A 15,129-nucleotide genomic window follows, 5' to 3' on the forward strand; every position below is an offset into this window, starting at 1 on the left:
GCGGGGGCCCATCTCCGACCCGCCTGGTGTAAGAGGCCTGGCAGCAACCCGCGGCTTCCTGCCCGGAGCTGCTGTTTGTCCCAGGCTGCGCCATCCCCGCTGCCTCCTAGCTCCCCCGGCGTTTCCGAGCGCCCCTGAAACGCACTCTAACCAGGGTTCCCGGCGCTTCTCCCTGCCTCACGTCAGTTCCCCACAGATGTTGACTCAATTTGGAAACAAAATCTCAAACACCTGCTCTGAGAGGGCCTCCCAAAGAGTGACTAGGTGGAGGGAGGAGTCTGATTGGGCGATGCCAGGCTCTCAGAACTCCCCACGTTCGAACACTGCCTTGGACCGTGGGTCTCCGGTGGCTCCTAACTGATTGCTAATGTGGAAAGAAGAGATCTGCGAGAGCGGCTCCAGAAACCCACCACCCCAACCCTGCTCATTCCCCACCCCAACCCCCAAACTGGGCGCTAGGAATCTCCGGCAGGAATATATGCAGGCTCTGGACGTTTCCTTAAGAGTTTTCTTCCTTCCCAAACTAGCCATTGTTTCCCCGGATTCATCATAGAAGAGTCAGATACTCCAGACTGTAAAAGGAGGTTACATGCCTCTGACACCGATTTTAGGTACGCGGTAACCTCACCAAGTCACCAATTACCAGACATTGAAAATATGCCCCCGTTTATCACAAACTGAAGCAACCCCTCCAGGTCATCCACGTTTCCCTTAAGTCTGATCTCCGAACCCACAAGGGGTCCCTCCCCTCTCCCCTCCCCGAGATTATGGCCTCCACTCCAGCCCGACGGCTCTAAGAGAGAGAGAGACGGACTCCTGCTAGAGCAGCAAGAGAATCCGCCTCTTTGGAGTCCCGGAAAGTTCTCATCTCTTTCCAGAAGTTCCCGCCCTCGTGGAGCCCCCAGCCCCTCCCTCCAACCCGCCCTCTTAGATGAACAACCCCATCCCTACCCCCATCACACGTATTTGCAGAGGGGACATTCGCTGCTCACCTGGAGGGACTCGCCAGTGCCCGGGGACGTCCACACTCTCGAAGGCCAAGAAGGGGAGGGTGGGGGTGGGGTGGCCCACAGGCCTCCTGAGAGACTGGGCAGGTAGGAGAGGAGGGTGTCTCCGAGAGGAACGCTCCCACAAGCCCGCCCCCCACCCTCACTGCGAGGGCGCCCCCGAGGAGTCGCGCGCGATGCCTGAACCGGCTTGGACTGCAGTGTGAATGGAGCGGCCGAGACTCCTGGCTCCTCCTCCTCCCAAGCCGCCGGCCCCACTTATTTGAGCTTTGGGAAGCTGGGGGCAGCCAGGCAGCTTGGATAAGGAGTTCAAGGCAGCGCCCACACCCGGGGGTTCTCTGAAACCCGACCGCCGGTCCGCTCCCCTCTTCCCGCCCGCCCTCCCACTCATTCACCCACCGACCTACCCACCCACCCAGAGCCAGGACTGCAGCCCAGGAGCCGGGGCCCCGCCGCCCCCTCACCGCGATCCTGGACTTTCTCCTGCCATCGGAGCCGGCTCCCACGTGTGTCCTGGAGCCGGCGTCTTCGCACACGCTCCGCTCTGGACCTGGGTGTCTTCAGCAGCCTGAGCATTTGGGGATCCGGGGCCCGGGTGGCATCTGGGCCAAGTTAGGCGTGGCCGAGTCCAGCACCGAACGTCTGCAAGACCGGAGGAGCCGCGGCGCGTCCGGGGCAGAGCTGCCGCAAATGGGCTCCGACTTGCGGGACCTGAACGCGCTGCTACCAGCGGTGCCTTCGCTCGGTGGCGGCGGCGGCTGCGCCCTGCCCGTGAGCGGCGCTGCGCAGTGGGCGCCGGTGCTGGACTTTGCGCCCCCGGGCGCGTCGGCATACAGTTCGTTGGGCGGTCCGGCCCCTCCGCCGGCTCCGCCGCCACCCCCGCCGCCGCCGCCTCACTCCTTCATCAAACAGGAGCCGAGCTGGGGCGGTGCGGAGCCGCACGAAGAGCAGTGCTTGAGCGCCTTCACCGTCCACTTCTCCGGCCAGTTCACCGGCACAGCTGGAGCCTGTCGCTACGGACCCTTCGGTCCTCCCCCGCCCAGCCAGGCGTCCTCCGGCCAGGCCAGGATGTTCCCCAACGCGCCCTACCTGCCCAGCTGCCTCGAGAGCCAGCCCGCGATTCGCAACCAGGGTAAGCAGGCCGGGGAGCGCCCCCTACACTTGGGGCGGTGGCGAGGGGGCTGTCGTCGAGCGCGGGTAGTCCTCTGTCCAGCCCTTCCCTGACCCCAGCTCTTACCAGCTGCCTCCCCAAAGACTCTGAGGGTAGCGGAAGCAGCAGCCGGGGGAGCAGGGAGTTCTCGCCGGTTTGGACTCCTGACATCCTTGGGAAACGGGCTGTTCGCATGAGCCGGGAGGTCATCTGGGGGCCCCCACGACCCCTGAAGATTCCGGGGCTGCGAGTCCCTTTGGGAGTGGGAAGGGGGCGCAACCTCTGGCTGCGCCTCGGAAGAGGTTTTGTCGCTCCAGGCTCCACCAAACTGTCACCTGGCATTGGACTTTTCAGACATTTAGACTGGATTCCAGAGTGGGACCGGCACTGGATGAGCATCCGGTGCTTGCCTCCTCCAAAATGCCCAGGAATTGCTCTAGTCCTTAACACGGAGTTGGCACTTCAGACGCACAATAGGTGTCATGGAGCGCGAGAATGAATAAGGGAAAGGACTAGCAACTGACCGGTGGCTTTCCTGGAACTTCGTCATTGTCTGCGTATGGCTCCCGCATATGCTAGTTAGTGTGGAAGCGGATCTCTCCTTGGTTCCAGCTCAGGTGGCGGCCACGGGCTAGGGCTCCAGGGCTAGGAAACCCCGTTTGTCCCATTCCGAGCTGTGCGGAACCGGGTCCTACCATAGGGAATGAGATGAGGCCCGAGCTTCGGGCGTCTCTTCGTCAATGAACGCGGCGCTTAGCCAGGGGAGATTTTTGCAAGACTTGAGGGTTGTAACAAAAACCAGGTTTGCTTGCTGTTTTCAGTCACTGGACATCGAGGGCACAGAGGTAGTTTTCTCGCCCCGCACAGGCGCCCGCCCATGTCTTTCTCCCCTGCCAGCGCTGAATCAATTGGGCCCGGCCGGCCGGCCCTTGTAGTTTGGTTTCTAAATTTATTTTAATTGTTGTTTGTTATTTTTGCACTGTTTGAGAACCTAAACCAATTCGGGTGGATTCGATATTTTAGGAAATGCTTTACAAACGCAATGGCGAGTGCTTTTCCTGGAGCAAAATTTCCCGCTGGGTTTGGAGACTGGGATGTTTCTGGAATGCGTGGGGTGCTAGAAGCAGAGCGTGTACTGTTTGCAGGAGGTAATGGCTCCCAAGGCAGAGAAGGGCTCTGTCCTAATCTCTGGGAGGTCTCTTCCTTCAGTAGCCCAGCCGGGAGCACCTGGGAAAGTGGAGCAGTCCTCCTCTCTTCCTCAGGGGAACCTGTGATCCTTGACCCTTGGGGGTCCTCCGCTTTAGCTATTTCAGAAATGAAATTAGTGTTTTGGACTCACAGGGTGTTGGAATAACTCAGCGTCCCTCTTAGAGGCTCCTATTCTCCGCCCGCTTGCCACCTCTATTTAGCAGGCTGGTGTTACCTTTGGCAAATCCACAGGTCTCAGTTTCCCCATCTCTAAGAGAGGAGTTGAGATGGACAACCTGGGAATTGGGTCTGGCCTGATGATCTGTGCAGAAGCCTGATTTTACCCGGGCTAGGGCTTGTAAACACAGAAGGTGGAACAGCCCACCTAACACTTAACTGGTCTGTTCTTCGCAAGACTGGCAGGCAAGGGTGTGATGTGAGTTGAGTTCCTGTGTAGATGTGTGCTAGGTGGAGCGGCCTGAGAATCCACTGATTGAAGTCTCCCAACAGCAAAATGCTATTGCACCATGATCATCGAGTCCATCTAGGTACTGTGAGGATTTTTGGAATTTGGGCTCTGTTGCTTTGTTTGGGCCCGTGTCCAGCCTTCTGCAGGGCAGGTCTGTTGCTCAGGATCCCATCAACTCAGCATGGGATGGGAGGCCAAGAGCCCTGGCACTAGGCAGGCTGCCAAAAGAAAAAGGTTTGGGAACACACCAGTGACTAGAAGGTGAAGGAGGTCCCTCTCCCCACCCTGAGGAAAAGCCCCGTGGAGAGTTGGCCCCAGACCTGGACCACAGCCTGTAAGCTCAGTTCTGCCCTTGGGCTTAGGTTTTTCTCTTACAGTGAAAACATGGATAGGTCACTGGCTGACCTCTTGGGACTCATTTGGCAGCTGGGAGCTGGGGTGAGATGTCAGAAGCTGTTCCAGCTTCAGTCCTGATGTTGACTCCTGAGGCCTGGAGATTCTGGATTTATTCTCTTGACTTCCGGGGTTTCTGTGGCACTTCCAGGAAATGTAGGGCCTAGTAAGAGGTTTGGGCTGAGGGAAGCAAGGGCATCAGTTCCTTCCCCAAAGTGTAGGAATGGCCATCAGCAGGCCCAGGCCAAACTCCAATGGAGAGGAGTGAAGACCTGGATCCCGGTCACCAAATAGGGCAGCCTAACCATGGTCCTCAAGAGAGGACGATTGCTGGCAGCCTCTCACCTCCTCTCCACCCGTTTTGTCTATTTCTTAAATATACTTTTCCTATTTCTTTTTTAAAAAATATTTTTTATTGATTTTTTACAGAGAGGAAGGGAGAGGGATAGTTAGAAACATTGATGAGAGAGAAGGGTATGAGAGAGAAGGGTATGTGCCAGCACCCAAGGTACATGCCCTTGACCGGAATCGAACCTGGGACCTTTTAGTCCACAGGCCGACGCTCTATCCACTGAGCCAAACCGGTTAGGGCTACTTTTCCTATTTCTTAAAAATAGTTATACCTGATGTCCTAACCTTACTTCTGAACATTAGTTCAGCAAACATTTACTGAGCACCTACTCTATGCCAATGCCAGGCACAGGAAATTGAATATTAAGACCATGCGCCTCAACTTTTGCCAGAACCTGACAGCCTGACATTGGAGGAGCCCTTATTTTTGGATAAGGAAATTTGGGTTCTAAGTGATTCGTTGTGGGTCGGTTTTAGTTCAAGCGGTCACTCCGTCATGGCAGACACTAAGGAATCAGTTGTGCAAGAGGTCTCAGTTTGTGGCAGAGCTGGGACTCAAATCCAGACGATTCTAGGCTATTTCTACCTACTTTTTCAGGGTTCTTGGCCCACTGTTGACATGAATTTCCTCTGTCCTGCTGGATGGGTGTGGGACCCACTGTAGTCAGTGTGTGAGGGTTGGGAGTTTTGCCAGGGCAGAAGTGGGGCAAGGACTTGGGTAGCCCCAGATTGAGTGTGGGGTTTGGGGAAGGGAAAAAAAGATTTTGTCAGGCCTATTCCTCAACCCCACTGGAGCGCCAAACTATAGCACAAGAGGAGGCCTTGGCATTACCAGCCACCCTAGGAGTCACTGGGGAGACCAGCTTGGCCCAAGGGGCACCCTCCTTGGGTTGCATTGGAAAAAGGGTATTTCGTTGTGGGACAGATTCCCCGCATCCTGCAGCAGCTTCATCAATATCAGCCTTCTGACTGCCTGCTGTCCACTGCACCCCTCAGCTCCGGGATGTGGGGTGGGAGGCGCTGGCTGGACCAGGTAGTTACCCAGCTCCTCCGCTGCCTAGGGCGGAGGAGGATGGCACAGAGCATTCTTGCCTTTGGGCGCGGTCAAGGTTGCACTCTCTTCCGGGCTAAGACCAACCGTGGGAAAGGGGCTACCTTGGAATCTGGAGTGTCTTCCTCTAGGGTCCTTAGAAGTAGTACAAGGAGCCTTTGAACACGCTGCCCCTTTCTGCCGGCAGCTGTCTCCCCCGCCCCCGCGCTCCCCGCGCCAGATCCAGCGCGAAGCCTCAGGACAACGCGCTCTAATCAGTCCCGCGTCCGATAAGCTGCTAATTAAAAGAGCCCTCCCTCCCCTCGGCTCCAGCTTTCACCACCGCCCTTCCCGGGGGGAATTAAATAAAGGGGGTTGGAGGCCGGCTCCTGCCCACCAGCTTGTGCGTGTCCTGTCTGGGAGGGGCCCCGAGGAGCCTCGCTGGGTGTGGAGGCGACGCAGGCCGGCCCGCAACCCGTTGCCCTGGCGGCTAATCTACATAGCTGCGCCCGCCTCGGGGGACAGCGCGGTGCCTCAGTCCACTGCTTACTCCGGCTCAGGAATGGAGAAGGGTTCGCGAAGAGGCAATTTCTTTGTCTCTTCGGTTTCTCCTTTATTTAAAGAAATTTTTTTTTCCTTTAAAAATTCAGCCCTTCCTCTGCAAACTTCACTGCTCAGAGCCAAATTTCGTTTGTAAGCTGAGCGGTAGGCCTCTAACGGAGCCTGGCCTCCGCTCCCAAAAGGAAGTGCCCTGGAAGCCCAAGCGTGCTCACCCACGCCTGACAGCTAAGGGGCGGGGGTTATCTTTGTCCACTTAGCAGGCGAGAAATGGAGGCCTCTGGGGGTCACACAAGTTATAGAATCTGGTGGCTTCTTAAGTTGTAGACCCGCGGCGCCAATTGGTGCAAGAGACTTGGCCTGATCTGTACAATCCTGTAATTAAGACCTGCTCAATCCTTCCTCCCACTCTGACACACCACATTCCCCGGTGGGCCCCTGGAAGCTCGTTTCCGTTTGGGGGGGTGTGTGTTTCAAAGATGGGGGTAATGGCCTCCTTTCTCTGTCCAGCTTGTCTTCTGGGACACATGTTGCAGAGGGATCATGCCTGGGATAAGAGTGGGGCAATGGGGACTATTTGACCCAGTGCAGTGGCTGGGGTTGAGGGAACTGGACCGGTGGTGGTCCTACAGGGAGCAGATAGGAGTGTCTGGGCCAATCTCATTCCTCACTTGATCTTGACCTCAGGCCAGAGGTTCCTGACATAGGAAGCCCCTACCATTGTGTTCGGGATCCTAAGGACTGATCCTTTTCTTAGCCATAGATACTTTTTCCCTAGAGGTGGCAACAGTTTTCCCAGAAGCTATTGGGGCCTATCTTTAAAGCAATTACATAACAATAATCAATGAAGGAGGCTATATTTTCCAACTGAGACACCACAATTATTTTAATTCTTACCTTTGGAGAGTTGGGCAAGAACACGGACGGTGTTAGTTTCAATTTCCTTGCAGGGAAACTGAGGCAGAGTACTCATGCACAGTCGTGAGGGTGAGGTACAGTGTCAGTGACACTAAAAGAAACAGGGTTTCTGGCCTGGGCACGAGGAAGTTGGTCCCCGCAGTGGTGGTCAGGGTCGGACCCACCGGAGCAGAGGTGGATCCATGCAGAAGGGAAGGAGGAGGAGGCAGGGCCAAGGCCTGTGGGCCCAACCGGAAGAACCCCTTCTTTTCCTCCCCGCTAGCTTTCCCCAGGGCCTTAGGTGTCATGGTGTCGGGTCGCTCGGCTTCAGACAGATACCATTACTCGGTAATTACTCTCCCCATTTAAAGCCCATGCCGTTAACTGGCTCTGAGTAATTAATGAAAGTTGGTGCGGCCCCTGATTTACGGCTCGGAGTCAGCGCGGGGTCAGCCGAGCAGATTCATTTCGCTCGCCCGCGCTGCCCCTGCGCGAGAGCGGTGTCTGGTTTGGGGGAGAGCAACTTGCTTCGCCGAATGCTTGGCGGTTTTCATATTTCCTTGCGGGAGGTTCGGTCCAGAAGCCGCAGTCGTGGTGGAAGGCAAGGGCACAAATAAACTGGGAAACGGTGGGGAGATCCGAATTTTACTTGGAATAGAGCAGAGAACGGTCCGGTCCCGAGGTCACCTCGGGGTCCTGGGCCAGTCTTCCGGCCCAAAGTCCTAGAGGCGGGTGGGATCCCAAGGCGCGGCGGGGCGCTCCTCCGCAGCGGTTCTGGTTCGGACCCGTGGACCCTTTTGACGCTGTGCTTCCCTCCGCCGCTCCCGCAGGATACAGCACAGTCACCTTTGACGGGACGCCCAACTATGGTCACACGCCGTCCCACCACGCGGCGCAGTTCCCCAACCACTCCTTCAAGCACGAGGACCCCATGGGCCAGCAGGGCTCGCTGGGTAAGCAGGCGGGGATGGTGCGGGGTCCTTTTCCCCTTCTTCCAGGCGACCCGGTCCGACAGACCCATCACGCCCGCCCCAATGAATTTCCAACCCACAGCACATTAGGAAGGGAGAAGAGGACATGTACAGGGATTTTGAGAAATAATTAGCCCAATCTCAATTTAAAAGATCGGTTCCGACCCCCAGGTATGTTAGGGACTCCACTCAACCAAGCCTAAGAAGGTCCCGAGAGTCTGCTGTGGCCTAGGCAGTGGCTTTGAAGGGAGTGGGAAGTGGGAAGCTTGGCTCAGTACGTCTGGACGCTCCGTCTTGGCCTGTCTAGCATCCAGGCTCCATTGCCCCCAGCTTAGCCTGGGACACCCCACCCCCACCCCGCCACCCCCGCTCAGGATGCTCTCTCCCCCAGTCCCTGCCCGCCACCCGCACCCCGAGACCTCTGGGCGCTCACTCTGCTTTCCCGCTCTCTGCAGGCGAGCAGCAGTACTCCGTGCCGCCCCCAGTCTACGGCTGCCACACCCCCACGGACAGCTGCACCGGCAGCCAGGCCCTGCTGCTGCGGACGCCCTACAGCAGGTAAGGAGGCGCTGGGCGCCGCGTCTGGGTTCCTGGGTGCTGAGGGCTCGGGAACGTCGGATGCGGGGCGGCCCGGACTTCGGGAGGCAACCCAGCTACTTAAGGCAAATTGAAGCAGCTCTCCAGGCGCCAGTACAGAGAAGTAGGTGTGCTCGTTTCCGTGCTCTTATTTTTTTATATATTTTATTGATTTTTTACAGAGAGGAAGGGAGAGGGATAGAGTTAGAAACATCGATGAGAGAGAAACATCGATGAGACAGAAACATCGATCAGCTGCCTCCTGCACACTCCCCACTGGGGATGTCCCCGCAACCAAGGTACAAGCCCTTGACCAGAATCGAACCTGGGACCCTTGAGTCCGCAGGCTGACGCTCTATCCACTGAGCCAAACCAGGTAGGGCTCCGTGCTCTTATTCTGAATATGAAGGAGCGCGGTGACTGTTTAGAACTGGAAAAGAAAGAGAGGCACTTTGAAAGGTGGTTTTTCTAGGGTCTCTTTGCTGGGAAGACTTTGCATCCTCAGGACCAAAGATGAAACACGAAGTCCACTGCCACGTGGTTCTTCTCACTCAAATCCCCTAGGGCCGCCCGCCAGCCTTCCCTGGGACAACTTGGCGGGCGCCTAGCCTGGGCAACAGCTTTCCCCACCCGGGTCCGCGGAGCCGGCCGCACTTAGGGGGTGCTGTTCGGAGCTCGGGGCTGCGCGCTGGGCCGGACTCCAGCCTGCGTTCCGGACTGCAGTCGGGTCGCGGGGAGTGCTGAGCCCGCCCTTCTTCCTGTTCCCAGGAGGCGGAAGACGGCTTCTTTCCCTTCGAAGCTTTTTTTCCTGTCCCTTGTGCCTTCTCTCGGTTCTCGCTCCACCCTCCACCTACTCTCCCCCAAATTTATTCTTCAACTTTGGGTGAACTTGGCCAGCATCCCGCGTCTCCGATAGGGTTGCCTAGTAACTGGTGCACACACACCAGCCTGCACCAGGCGGGGAGGTGGGGCGGGGGGAGTGAACTGGCCGCTCCCGGCCCTAGGAGCCCGCGGATTGGGCGCGCGTTACCTCACATACCACCCCTACCCCTCACCCCGGTGCTCCGGCGATCCTGATACCGACTGGCCCCCAAACTCATCTCCATCCTCCCTCCCCTCCGCTCCTGGGCCCGGGGCTGACGTCAAGGGAAGGAGGTAGTGAGGTAATGAAGGAAGGAAAAGCATCTGCCCTGGGAGATTGGGTGGGGGGAATGGCCGCGCCTGGGGGACCTTCAGTCCCACAGGTGGAGGAGGGGAAGGCGTCTTGGCTCCCCACCCCGCAGTGGCGCCTCCGAAAGGCCTGGCGCGCTCCTGAAATTGAGCCCGGTACTGGTCTGATTCTACTGCCCCGGGGGAGGTAGGACCCGAGCCCTTTCCACTTCTGTACGCCTGAGCTGCGCCTGCTTTGGAAACTTTTTCTTTTGATTGAAAAATTCAGCGTATCTAATAGAATCTTGGATTTGAGATCACTTTTTTTCTTTTTCCTCCTCTCCCTCCCCCCCCCCCCCCCCCTTCTCTTCACAGACAGAGATAGAAAGGTCACAACTCATCACCCTCCTTTTCTCCCTTCCTAGCGGGAACCCAGCTCTGTTCTTCAGCACTGCAGGCCCAGTGTTCTGCTCCAAGCCCAGCATCTCTGCCTCCCCTCCCTGAGTCTGGTCACTGGGATGGATGCAGAATCCCCAACCATTCTCTATTGTGATCCTCCTCCCTTAGCAAAACGAGTGGAAGTGCCCTCCCCCTCCTTTTTGAGGAGCTGCTCCTGCCCATTGCCAGAGTGATGTTGCTATTGTTCTAGTAGCCTTTGGGGAGCAGTTGGAATGGCTCCTCATTGGCCTGTTCTTCTCTCCTTGATCCCTGCTTGGTGCCTCACCCCAGGTGGAGAGGAAGACTTTGATGCTGAGTGGGTGCTGTTTAGATGGGCCCGGATACGACCTGGGAGATGGGGGTTGAGAGGCCATTGGAGTCTGGGTCAGTGGTGACACACAGCTCACACACATTTCTTTCTTTTTTAAAAAAATTTATTGATTGATTTTAGAGACAGACAGACAAAAACATCAATTTGTTTTTCCACTTATTTATGTATTCACTGGTTGATTCTTGTATGTGCCCTGACCAGTGATCAAACCCACAACCTTGGTGCTTCAGGACAATTCTCCAGCCAACTGAGCTACCAGGCCAGGGCCTTACTCACATTTCTTATTCTCCTTTCTCTTAAGCATAAATCCACCTTGTGGGACACTAGGAAAGGGCCCATCAAAGGGACTGAGCCACCCGAGGGACTGAGCCACCCAGAAAGGAAAGGAGTCAGGGATAAAGTGATCACACTCACTTGAATAGCAGTTCTCCAAACTGAGTCCCTAGGGGTGGATTTTGACTTAGGGCTAAATTTGTGATTACTATAGACGTAGGAAAAGTCACTTGAATTGCATTTTATACATAAAATTTTCACATTTTTGAGACCCAGTTTGTAATTGGCTACTCTATAAAGCAACTTTGTCAGGTTCATCTTTGGGAAATATCTGTGTATCCCTTTTTTTCTTCCTACATAATTACAACGCTTTGCTTCTCATTTTTAAATGAATGTCACAAAAATACCATTTTCTCCCATTACAGAAAATTCCCTAAGCAGTAACATCTCCTAAAAAAGAATTTGTGACCCCAGTAGGAAAAGAGCTTGCTCCCTTGAAGTTTGTACTGTCTGAGTCTTTGAGGCTCCATCCACCCTAAAGTCACTATTTTTTTTTTTAATATATTTTATTGATTTTTTACAGAGAGGAAGGGAGGGAGATAGAGAGTTAGAAACATCGATCAGCTGCCTCCTGCACATCTCCCACTGGGGATGTGCTCGCAACCAAGGTACATACCCTTGACCGGAATCGAACCTGGGACCTTGCAGTTCACAGGCCAACGCTCTATCCACTGAGCCAAACCGGTTTCGGGCACTATTTTTCTAATCACTTTCAAAGATCAGGTACTTCAAGCTGAAGTACATGTAATCATATACCCTGTTACAGTAGTTGTGTAAACAAGTATTTCACGGTGTCCTCAGTACCTCATTTCCATCCACCTATGTTGATCAAGGGACTCTCCAGGTATTGAAGTACTAAATCAGATGATAATTAGGTATCCTGAAAAGAAGCCTTCCAGGTTTAGCCTTGCCTAATTGATATTCAGTAAGCACTTAATAAATGTCAAATAGTTATTGATAGTGTTTTTATTACTGCAACTGAGGCTGTACCGTCTAAGAGCTGGGTTTTTTTTTTTGTTTTGTTTTGTTTTTGGCTATTCTTGAAAGAGTTGAGGTCTTTCTCCTTGGGCTGTCACCAGCTGGGGAGCACTGTTTCCTTAGTGTGCCCTTTTCACAGAAACACCCTGGTGGTGCCTCATGTAGCTTATCTTTCTTTTTCCTCAGTTCTCTGGATGGATGGCTTCGGAAGAGAGAGCTGTATAGGCATCTTACATGTCACTTAAACAAATTGCTTTAAAAATTTATCTGGAGTAATGATATCTGATATGTCAAGACTAACTATGGAGAAATGTCTATCAGTGTTTTATAAGCTTAATCAGACAAAATAAGCTGGATTTGTTTTGTCTAAATGAAAAAAAAAATGATCAGGTGCTTCCCCGGCAGTAATGATGAATGGACAGGTGTAGGATTATTTTAAAATTGGGTCTGTGCATCGACATCACTGCAGTTATGCCATTTTTTTTCTTTTCTACTCCTTAAAAAAGTTTGAAGGGGTATTTAAATGCCTTTGGGAACACAGTGTGTGAAAAAGCATGGAAAATAGGACTAAACTCGAATCACTTAATAACTTAACGTTTGGATTTTTGAGATTCAGTGGTGCTTTTCTGTCTAAAACTGGGACCTCCAGGGAAAGGCTTGTCCTATTTTGTTGGCTTCATTGCACTTGACCCTTTGGGGCAGCTGGCCCAGCTTCTTCCCCACCCCTCTTCCCAAAGTTTTGTCTCCCCACTGTTGGATTCAGTCTCCCTTCCCAGCATGAAGTAAAGGTAGTGGCACATATACGGCCATTAAATAAGCAGCAGCACACAATGTGAATTTCTTTGAGGAAATTCTCAGAATTCTGTACTTTACAAGGGAAACATTGTAAGTTCTCTTCTCTCTCCCAGGTAAAACATACCTGAGGAGTTACAGCTATACACATTTGTGTGTAGGTGCAAACAGCAGTGAGTAGAAAATGCCCTCAATCAACTTATGGAAAGTGATTAGGAGATGGTTTCCCCTTCCTCCTTGCCCACTACCCCAAGATGAAGATGGGTAGAGTTTTGTCTAAAGGCCACGAAAGCTTATGAAACTAGATTTCAGCCCTTGGGGAAGCCAATGGTCATAGCTGGGTGAAAGCGCGAGTTCCTGTAACATAGTAACTAGGATTTATTACTGCATGCTGACTCGGTACTGCTGGGCATTGTGCTAAGTGCTTCACTCAGTTCACTCATTTAATTCTTCTGATTATTCTATGAGGGTAGGTACTAGGGAGGAAATAGGCTTAGAGGCTAGAACAGCCGTGGGCAAACTACAGCCCGCGGGCCGGATCCGGCCCGTTTGAAATGAATAAAACTATTGAAAAAAAAGACCGTACCCTTTTATGTAATGATGTTTACTTTGAATTTATATTAGTTCACACAAACACTCCATCCATGCTTTGTTCCGGCCCTCCAGTCCAGTTTAAGAACCCATTGTGGCCCTCGAGTCAAAAAGTTTGCCCACCTCTGGGCTAGAAGTAGCTTGCCCAGGGTCACATAGTGAGTGAGAATCAGAATCAGGATTTGATCCTCAGTGTCCCTGACTTCAAAGCCCATCTGAGCTCTGCATCACCGAGGGGTACCAGGCCACTCCACCTGGAATATTCCCCTTATAAAGCCCATGCTTTTGCTAATAAATAGTAATAGCAAGTGCTTATATACACTTACTTCATCCAGGCACCATTCTAAACACTTTACAACTATTGACTTACCTAATCACATGAGAACTCTTTGAGTTATCCCTTTGAAATTATCACCCCCACTTCACAGAGGAAGAAACAGGCCCTGGGCGATGAATTTGCCCAGTGGGACACAGTAAGGGACAGAGCTGGTGTTCAAATTCAGGTAGGGAGGCTTCTGAATCCATGCTCCTACCCACTGCACCCGCCCTGCTGCCTCTCCTGACACGTAAGTGCCATTCCTGCTCCAAAGTGGCATCTGCCCTGGGTCTTGCTAGACTCTTGGGGGTCAAATGACCCTTTCACAGGGATCGCCTAAGACCATTGGAAAATACATATATAATTACATATTGTTTTTGTGATTAATCACTATGCTTTAATTATGTTCAATTTGGAACAATGAAATTGGGGGTCATCACAACCTGAGGAACTGTATTAAAGGGTCGCGGTATTAGGAAAGTTGAGAACCACTGCGCTAGAGGAAGATCTTTATTTCCCACAATTGTGAAAGAAACCATTATCCACTAGTTTTACCCATAGCTTTCAATAGTAAGTACTTAGTGGGCTGAGGACAATACTTTCCCCTGGTGAGCATTATTGAAGCCAACTTGAACTCTCTCCTTAAGTCCTAGCAAAGCAGCTCTGTCTTTCAAACTGCAGACTCCTCTAACTTTGCCTTTACCACAGGACGTGAACTGTTGCTGAAGTTCCGTTTCAAACACCTGAGAAATCAGGGTAGAGACCTTCCTCCCTGTCCATCACCCAGGAGGAATGTCTGCTTCCAGGGCCACCCAGCTTTCTGCTTGCTCAGAGGCACGGTCTCAGGGAATGTTGGACCCCATGTTTCCCTGAGGGGACAGAATAGTAAAGTCCACCCTCATTGAGTATAATATAATGTTCCCTGTGATTTCTATCTAGAGCAGTGGTTCTCAACCTTCCTAATGCCGCGACCCTCATGTTGTGGTGACCCCCAATTTCATTGTTACACATTGAACATAATTAAAGCATAGTGACTAATCACAAAAACAATATGTAATTATATATGTGTTTTCCAATGGTCTTAGGCGACCCCTGTGAAAGGGTCATTCGGCCCCCAAAGGGGTCGCGACCCACAGGTTGAGAACCACTGATCTAGAGCATACAGCTAGCTGGACCTCCCTTGCCCATTCCCCTTGAGTCCTCTTCCACAGGCCTCATCTGGTTGCTGACCTCCTTGGGACCCCAACCCCCTACTGTGCCCATTGCCCAGCTTGATTCTCACAGCTACTTCGAAAAGTTCTGTGCACTGTATTGAAAAATATTCCCATGCCCACTATTTCTTTCTACATTCTAGTTGTTTCTCTTTCATTTTATTCTTTTATGTGTCATTTGCATATTCTTCTTTAGCAATTGTGCTACTAATATAAATGAGAATGTTTCCTTTTGCCCCTTAGCAATTTGGGAAGCAATCATTGATGATTTGACAATTTTTAATTGACTGTTGATGATTCACAAATGGTGAAGTTGACAATGGAGCCTTACCAGTAGATTGTCTTTCATAGGAGATAAATTTTCTTAGCAGCCATAGAGTTTTCTGGGGAATCCAGGTCT

General features: G+C 52.7%; 1 protein-coding gene across 3 annotated transcripts in view; it reads left to right on the forward strand.

Moving 5' to 3' along the window:
* Positions 1 to 1,697: 1,697 nt before the first annotated feature.
* WT1 (WT1 transcription factor) overlaps positions 1,698 to 15,129 on the forward strand; it is a gene marked incomplete at both ends in the record, with an annotated part of 50,210 nt that continues 36,778 nt past the window's right edge. For all 3 annotated transcript variants that reach the window (XM_081099474.1, XM_081099475.1, XM_081099476.1), the window contains 3 exons: positions 1,698 to 2,139; positions 7,874 to 7,996; positions 8,470 to 8,572. In XM_081099474.1, coding sequence (XP_080955600.1) covers positions 1,698 to 2,139; positions 7,874 to 7,996; positions 8,470 to 8,572 — 668 coding nt within the window. The remainder of the gene's footprint in view (positions 2,140 to 7,873; positions 7,997 to 8,469; positions 8,573 to 15,129) is intronic.

The sequence above is a fragment of the Myotis nattereri genome (assembly GCF_964212035.1).
Source record: "Myotis nattereri genome assembly, chromosome: 9".
NCBI lineage: Eukaryota > Metazoa > Chordata > Mammalia > Chiroptera > Vespertilionidae > Myotis > Myotis nattereri.